This window comes from Melitaea cinxia, chromosome 22 (genome assembly GCF_905220565.1).
Source record: "Melitaea cinxia chromosome 22, ilMelCinx1.1, whole genome shotgun sequence".
Taxonomy (NCBI): domain Eukaryota; kingdom Metazoa; phylum Arthropoda; class Insecta; order Lepidoptera; family Nymphalidae; genus Melitaea; species Melitaea cinxia.
The window spans coordinates 11,922,873-11,931,656 of NC_059415.1; the positions used below are offsets into that span (position 1 = coordinate 11,922,873).

Genomic DNA, 8,784 nt, shown 5'->3' on the forward strand with positions numbered 1-8,784 from the left:
GCGCTCGGCCGGCGCGCGGAGCGGACAGCGGCGGCGAGACCGTCGGCCACGAGCGGAGAGCTCGGCCGGCGCGCGGAGCGGACAGCGGCGGTGGCGGAGTCGTCGCGGTGGCAGGCGGCGGCCGGGGCGCGTTGTCGCGCCTGTGGCGGTCGGCACGGCGGGTTACCGTGCAGGTTTACGCGCTATGTGTGCAGGGCGTGCAAGCAGCAAGGGCACCTGCAGCGGATCTGTCCTAATGTGACGGGCGCGCCAAGTACAATATGCGGGGGGTGTGCCACGTAACTTACACGTAGGAGACCAAGTTATGGCTAGGGGCTATGGCGGTAATGATAAATGGCTAGACGGTACGATAATAAGTAGAGAGGGGTCCCAAAGGTTCATAGTCGAAAGCGGTAACGGTCAGAAGTTCCATAGACATATTGATCAAATAAAGCGCAAATCCCGTTATTCGGGAAGGTTGAGCTCGGCAGGTGAGGGGGAGGTCGTCGCACAACCAGATGATAAAGATAACCTGGAATTAAATAATGGAATACCAGAAAATTGTATCGGTGGGGAGGATGATAACGGTAGGGCTGATAAGCAGGTAGATGACCTTGCACTAAATGAACCTTGTTCATCTAATGGTTGTTCACCCCAGTCACCGCTGAACCGTCCTAAGCGCCAAAGAAAACCTGTTATTAGATACGGAATAGATGTTTAAGTTCAATGATTGTGTTTTTGATTGAATTGTTCATTGATTGTATTTGTGTTTTATTATTTAGGTATTAAGTCTAATATGTACTTGTAATTATTTATAGTTGTAGTTTAAGTGGGGAGGTGTAATGTATGTAGATTTCAGGTAGAAACACATTTTCTATTTGTATAAATAGGGGGTATGTCGAACTTGCTTTTGGGAGTCGCAATAAACGGTCAATCAAGTGCTAACGTGTGTTTCCTTTGTTCCTAATAATAAATATATTACGGCTAGATATTTCTCAGTTATGACACATCGTATGTCGACAAAAAAATAGTCAAGTAAATACGCATTATTAGATATTACTCAAAAAGTACTAATTAGATCGCAATTAAATTTAAATGAGACCACATGAAATGTAGCACCTTCAGATTGAAAAAAAATCATCAAAATAGGTCCACTCAGCCAAAGTTCTGAGGTAACATACATTAAAAAAAATACAATCAAATTGACAACCTACTTTTTGGGGATTCGGTTAAAAAAGACGTAATTTCTAATTCTAGGTTACCTCAAAATATTTTCTATCATTTAATTAATGATTCCAGGTAGGTGTACCTTAACAATTTTTTTAAATGACCTTTCAAGTGCTTTTGAATCACACTTATTCATTTTGTTTTAACTAGGTCGCGAAGTTGAAATGCGATATATTTTTATATGAAGTGGACAATAAACTTTACAAGTACGGGATTTGCCGGTTTTGTTACAACTATTTAACTAACAATAACAAACGTATTTATGAACTTATCCATAATTGTATGTGTGTTGTGTGTGTAAAGTGTTATAAAACAATTAAATGAAACAATTAATTTAAAACAACTTTTTTGATTTGATTTTAGATAATATGTTAGACATGAATTTCGTTTGGATGAAATGATTTAATTTTCTGACATTTTCAATTACAAATTTCTCACTAAAATAGTTATAATATTGACAGTGTAAGAGCGATCGTCAATTTTGAGGTGTTTTGTGTAAAAATCTACCCTAAAATCATTTTTTATAAATTTGTGACAGCGCAAATTTAAAAAATGACTCATTGAAAAATGATAAGACATCGTTGTTTCAAAGAAAAGTCGGACCAAAAAATATGAACATATCTTAACACAAAAATTAAAATAATTTTCTTGTTAATAATAATTCAAAACAAAAAAATTAAAAATAATGAAGATATTACTTATGATTCTAATGTCATTTACTGTAAGTATCAGGAGCGAGATCCCTGACTGGACACCCATAGGGAGTCCGCTAATCACTGCTTACCCCTGTGGGCGTAAAGATATAGTTACATGGTTCGACCCGAGTTTACCAGCGAGGGAGAAGAATAGGTATTACGTGTATATACACAAGATATTACCACAAAATAGTCGTTTAAGAGTTGTGTTTGATACGGAAGTGACAGTCACAATCAATTTTAGAACGGTAAGTGTTACATAGTATATATATATATATATATATATATATATATATATATATATATATATATATTCTATCTATATATATATATATATATATATATATTCTATCTATATATATATATATATATATATATATATATATATATATATATATATATATATATATATATATATATATATATATATATATATCAGTCAGTAGTATAATAAAAAAATATTTAAACATAAAAAAACAGTTCCACTCCATGGCAAGGCCACCAATAGTTAGGACTCCAGGCTTTTTTTTATAGAACTAGATCGCTAAACAATCGTACGGCTCACCTGATAGTAAGCGGTTACCGTAGCTAAAGACACTTCCAGAAGCATCGCAAGCGCGTTGCCGACCCTACAGAACAAAAGAAAAAAAAGAACACAATACTGCTTGAAAGCAGTATTATTTACGTGTAATCTTCTGTAAGGTCGATGTACTTCCCTAGTCGGTCCGCTTGAGATTTTGAGCAGGAGAAACCTTCTTGCAACACATGCTGCTTTAAGCAACATGAAAAAATAATTGTGTTTACAGGCAAACGAAAAAAAACCGACTTCAATTACATCGACAAGTAATACAACGTAGATCGACGAAAAAATAGTCAAGTAACTACGCGTTATCAAAGATTACTCAAAAAGGAGTTATCAGATCTCGATAAAATTTAAATATGACCACATGATAAACATTTGATTAAGACAAGCTTTTGATTAAATTAAAAATTATCAAAATCGGTACACCCAGTAAAAAGTTATGCGGATTTTCGAGAGTTTTCCTCGATTTCTCTGAGATCCCATCATCAAATCCTGGTTTCCTTTATCACGGTACAAAACTAGGGATATCTCCTTTCCAACAAAAAAAGAATTATTAAAATCGGTACATCCAGTAAAAAGTTATGTGGTATAATACAACGTAGGTCGACGAAAAAAGCGTCAAGTAAAAACGCATTATTAGATATAACTCGAAAAGTAGTTGTTAGATCTCAAATAAATTCAAATGGGACCAATTGACACACACCACCTTTCGATTAAAAAAAAATTGTCGAAATCGGTCCACCCGGTTAAAAGTTCTGATGTAACATACATAAAAAAATACAGTCGAATTGAGAACCTCCTCCTTTTTTGGAAGTCGGTTAAAAAGTAATTTTATCCCAAAACTAGACATAGTATAATAACCACTTATTTATTATCGATATTTTAACGAAAATTGCGCCGACGGAGGAGTATGAAATTTCGCACACTTATAGGTTATATAGAGAAGGAGGGCAGAAAGCTAATATATTTTTTTTTAAATTATGCATAAAACTATGTTAAATCAATAAAAAAAACATTACACACACTATCATGTATTTGACACACATACGCAAATTATACTCTTTTGTTGATTGTCAAAGTTTGTAGTCAAATTGAGAAATTTAAAAACAGGTTCTTTATTTTCATATTTTTTTGGTTTTCTTTAATTTAAATTTTTAATGATCAAATTTCGACCTCTGGGCGACCACTAGTTCGAATAAAAAGGCTTATAATTTTTTACATATGTCAATCTTAGGCCATAGAGTTAGTGTGGTTATCAAGTAGTTAATCAAACCTAAAATAATAGCCTAGGATAAAGTCTTTGACTTCACTGAGAGAAAGTAGGAAACTGACAACTTTTTTTTACGCCAACGCCTTTACAAATTTAATGGCAATAATCTTTAATAAGCTTACTGCCACATAACCATAATTTTTAATTCTAAATATTTTCAGGACACCAAAAAGTATGTAAGAGTAGAATTAGATAAAGGCGAACAATTCCTTTATAGATTTTATCAAGAATTTAAAGGTATGGGATTTATAGTGAAGGGCGCTGTACCGGGAGTCATACCGTATTTCAAAAGCATAGCCATTAATAATGAGGAATTGTGCTACCGACCGTATGTGGTAATATATAATTTAATTATTTTAAAACTTATCAAATATTTTACACTAGCCTTACCCCCACCGTATGTCTTAATAACATAAATATGAAATTTACGATACGTTGGCGTAACGGTCACAGTACTGGTTTGTGGCTGTGTTGCACTGGTGGTTGCGGATTCGATCCCCGCATACGGCAAACGTTTGTATTAGCAATACAGATGTTTGCCGTGGTCTGGGCGTTTGTGCTTGTGTATTGTGTGTGTTTTCGGACATGATAAAATTGAGTATTGGCCATATCGATGTTTGTCGTGGTCTGGGCGTTTGTATCTTGGTATCGAAGGTTCCGGGTTCCGTTTTTGGGTTTTTCGGACTTGAACAGAGGAGATAATCCTACTGGGGACCGTTGAGTGTGAAGCGTTTATTTATTTAAGTTTATACATAGCATCATGCTTTTAATATTACAGGATTACCTCGAAGCATACGTAGATGAAACACTAACCAGTGGACCTCAAGAGAACTGCGGTGTGCGTAAGGTTAGACTGAGGAAGAAATTTCCTTACCCGAACGCTGCGAGGCCAGGGGAGTGGCCGTGGCATTCCGCTATATACAGATTTGACGATTCTGTATCAAAGTACATATGCGGTGGAACACTCATTTCTAAGACTTTTGTATTAACTGGTAAAATATTTTTTTCTAAGTGACAACCGTTCTCGTGTAGTGGATGCGTGTGCCTCTACACCAGCGAATTCGATTTCCTCTTGATGTAGATATTCGTAGAAATATTTTGATTGTGTGGCTACGGCAGTAAATAATACACTCGCTTCCCGTGGGCGTCCTAAGAGGCGACTCAGGGATAACACAGTTCCACTACCACCTTGGAATTTATAAAGCCAACCAAAGGCGAGATAACGATCCAAATGGCTTACTGGCTTTGAAATATACAGGCCGAAGACGGGCAGCAGCGTCTTCGGTGCGACAAAGTCAGCTCTGCGATCACCAACCCGTCTGCCCAACGTGGTAACTATAGGTAACACACATGAGTTCACGCCATTTTTGGTGCGAACTTATGGAGGCCTATGCTCAGAGAAGTAATGTAGAAATATTTATTAACGGGTGGCATTTCTGTGTTTGGGGATCCTCCCACCATGTCTTGGAGAGCATGTAATGTAGGTCCGTGGTTAGCACGGTCGATTAAGTTCGACCCTTCTCCTTCGTGAAGAAACAAGCCTCAGGCCGGTAGGGGAAAGTTACAAGCTGAATTTACTAATCAATTAATTGGTTTTTAAATTCTGCTTTAACCAAAAATTTCTCTAATCAATCTTTACTTCATCAACAACCAAGCCTGTCACCGCCTACCAACGGCTCTGGTGTAGTGGTGCTAGTAGTTGCCTAAAAAATGATGGTTTGCGGGTTCGATTCCCGCTCGGGATGGATTGATCGGGATGTATTTGAACAAATATTTTTTCCGGTTTGGATATCTTGTCCTTATACGTGTCCCCACCGTGCCTCGGAGAGCAAGTTAAGCCGTCGGTCCCGGTTGTTATCATAAATACTTGATAGCGATCGTTACTCATAGTAGGAAACATATCCACCAGCCAGTGGAGCGCCGTTGTGGATTAAGCTACAATCCATTTTCTACATAGAAAAAGAGTCCAATGCCCAACATACTGCTTTATTTTATTGAAAAAAGATACTTTCAACAGCCGCCCACTGTGCATCTTTAAGAGGTGTTCCACTATCCCCCGAAGTTTTGACTGTTTTCCTCGGAAGATATAAACTGAAACGACGTAGTATTGGAGCGCAAAAGAAAGAGGTTGGTGGTTTCACACAACATTTTTGATTATATTTATCTTTCACTCGATTCTATTGTCATCATCACCTAATATCGATATCATCGTCGCCTCGTCACTAGAAGACAACCACAGTAGTATTGCAAGCGCGAAGCTGACGCCTATCGCCGACCCTTCCCAGGTGCTCATGATATCTTCTTCTAGAGATTCTAGTAAGTCTAGAAGTAATGCACATACATGGTCAGAGCACTGACTGTTGCTCTGGCGGTCACGGGTTCGATCCCCGCTCACGACAAACATTTGTATTGGCCATATCGATCTTTATTGTCGTTTGTTCGTTTGTGCTTGTGTATGGTGTGTATTTCCGGATCTCCGACACAGAAGAAAACCTTACTGGGGGGCGTTGAGTGTGAAGCGTTTAAAAAAATGTATATTCCTCATACGAGGATAAAGTTGTCAGATTGTTAGGAAAACTTTTTCTTTCTTTTCTAAATTTTTGTGTGACAGGTCCAGAGGATAATACTTCATGAAAGATTTGAACACAGATTTTTGTACAGTGATATAGCATTATTGAAACTGAAATCTGAAGCAACATTCACGAAATACGTGCAACCTGCTTGCCTGTGGTACAGTAAAGCTATAGAAAAACTGCCAAATGATACCATTATTGGGACGGTGAGTATTTATGAGTATTTATATGGACTTATTGACGCTGTATTTCAGGCAAGATATCTCCTATTTTTTCAATAGAGTAGTTAATACTAACCATCCAACTGCTGGCTTTGAAATACATTGCAGTTGCAACAAAGCCAGCCCTGCGGTCACCAACCTGCCTGCGCACACATGAGTTCACGCTATTTTTGGCACGAACTTATGAAACTTATAGATTACGTCCAGCAGTGGATTGTGATAGGCTGAAATGATGATGATGAATGATGGCTTAGTACTGCGGAGTTTTTTGCCGATTCTTCTCTGCAAAATCTACGTTGCGAGTTGGTGGTAGCTTTAATTTTAATAATAACTATAATTTGAATTTGTGAGATGAGGATTTGATGGTACTTTCGAATCTAAATTCTATTTTGATTTTGAATTTTTCATATACTAAGGTGAACTAAGCAGGTTTCTAGCGAAAAAATTCTGTTATTCTTTAATAATAACGATTTTTTGAATATCCTACAAGAATCTTTAAATAAATAAATACTATCAAATTCTCTTACGCTTAAAATATTGTGTACACCTTTGTAACAAACTTCGTTGGGTATTCGATTGCTTGATTTTTTTAATATTCATCTTGTAATAAGAAAGATAAATGATACCCCTTTAGAAGTTTAGGACATTTCCACATGAGTTCCTCGGTCAATTCTTCAAATTGACGCGTGAAACCGCGTGTCACAACTAGATAGTTCAAATAATTATTATCATACTTATACATGGATTCTTAGGTTGTCGGATGGGGTCTGAATAGTTCTGATGTCTTCACCTATCGACTCAAGCATGTTAAAATGCCAATGGTCTCAGAAACAACGTGCGTGTATAGTAACGAAGCTTACGCCGACATAGTTGTCGATGACTCTAAATTCTGCGCCGGCTTTCGTAATGGTAAGATCATTTTGTACTGTACTCTGTAACTGGGTCAGCAAACAAAAGTACAGCTCACCTGATTATAAGCGATTACCGGAGCCTATAGACGCTTGCAAAACAAAAAAAAACTCAAGCGGGTTGCTGACCCTACCGTCAACAGCGCATACCCAGTAGGGTTACCATGATATTTAAAAATTGTGCGGTTCTATTAAATTAATCAAATCATAATTAATTAAAGTAACAAAAGTCTTAAACGAAAACATAAATTTACGCTTACTATTAATATCGGTACAGCTAATGCTGGATGGGTGCAGGTGTTATAAAACCTCACTTTCAGCATCACTTTGTGTCAGTGTTAGTTTTTTCAATTACACTCCCCATTTCTGAAGTAAAACTTCTTTACGCACGCTTAACTTGGGAAGTAAGCTGCTGAGTGCGTGACGTGAACGTTATGAAAAGTGTGATCGGGTGAGGCGAACGATAGTTTAGAGGTTTTTTTTTTCGTACCACAAACCTAACGTCGTTACTTCCAGTAATAATTCCTTCAGGTACTTCAGTCTGCAACGGTGACAGCGGCAGCGGATTTCAAATCTTCGTTCCAGATGAAGTCCAAACTTCCTCCAAAGTGATAAGTGGAGCTTGGTACGTCAGAGGAATAGTCTCACTCACGGTTGCGAAGCCCGACCGACCGGTCTGTGACCCAACTCAGTACGTCGTGTTCACGGATATTGAGACGTACAGAGTGTGGATAGACGCCTACATTCAGGATGAGGATTATTAGAGTTAAACGAAAATGATTTTATTTTCTGCAATAAAAAATTAAATGAATAGTTTTTATTTTACGATGATTTTTTTATATATGTATAACTAGGTTGGCAAACAAGTGTAACTACGGCTAACCTGATGGTAAGCGATTACCGTAGCTTATAGACATCTGCAATACTAGAAACATCGCAAGCGTATTGCCGACCCTATCCTATATTCCCTCCAGGAGCTCTGGTCCCTTACTCACCAACAGTAACACAACACTGCTTAAAAACAGTATTATTTAGCTGTGATCTTCTTAAGGTCGAGGTAGGAGGTACTACCCCAGTCGGGCTGCTCCATATTTTGAGCAGGAAATTTTCTGCTGCGCCCTAAGTAGTTAATATTGCTCTTGGACATCTACAACATTAGCTCAGTTGCGAGTGTGTTACCGAACTTTAGGGTAAAGGTGTCTGGTACAGGTATATTGGACGCTTGAAACCGTGAAATTATAGCACTAATGGACGACTTTTTATCGTTCATCAGATAAACCTTGTTAACTAAAAATGAAATGAATGAGAACAGATTATAAAACAAAGGT

General features: G+C 37.6%; 1 protein-coding gene across 1 annotated transcript; it reads left to right on the plus strand.

The window, feature by feature from the left end:
• The first annotated feature begins 1,704 nt into the window (after nt 1-1,704).
• LOC123664484 (chymotrypsin-like elastase family member 2A) lies at nt 1,705-8,269 on the plus strand. Its single transcript, XM_045599022.1, has 7 exons — nt 1,705-2,149; nt 3,916-4,089; nt 4,533-4,746; nt 5,772-5,881; nt 6,366-6,533; nt 7,301-7,457; nt 7,988-8,269. The coding sequence occupies exons 1-7, from the start codon at nt 1,892-1,894 to the stop codon at nt 8,218-8,220; spliced, it is 1,314 nt and encodes a 437-aa protein (XP_045454978.1). The 5' UTR covers nt 1,705-1,891; the 3' UTR covers nt 8,221-8,269.
• The last annotated feature ends 515 nt before the right edge of the window (nt 8,270-8,784 follow it).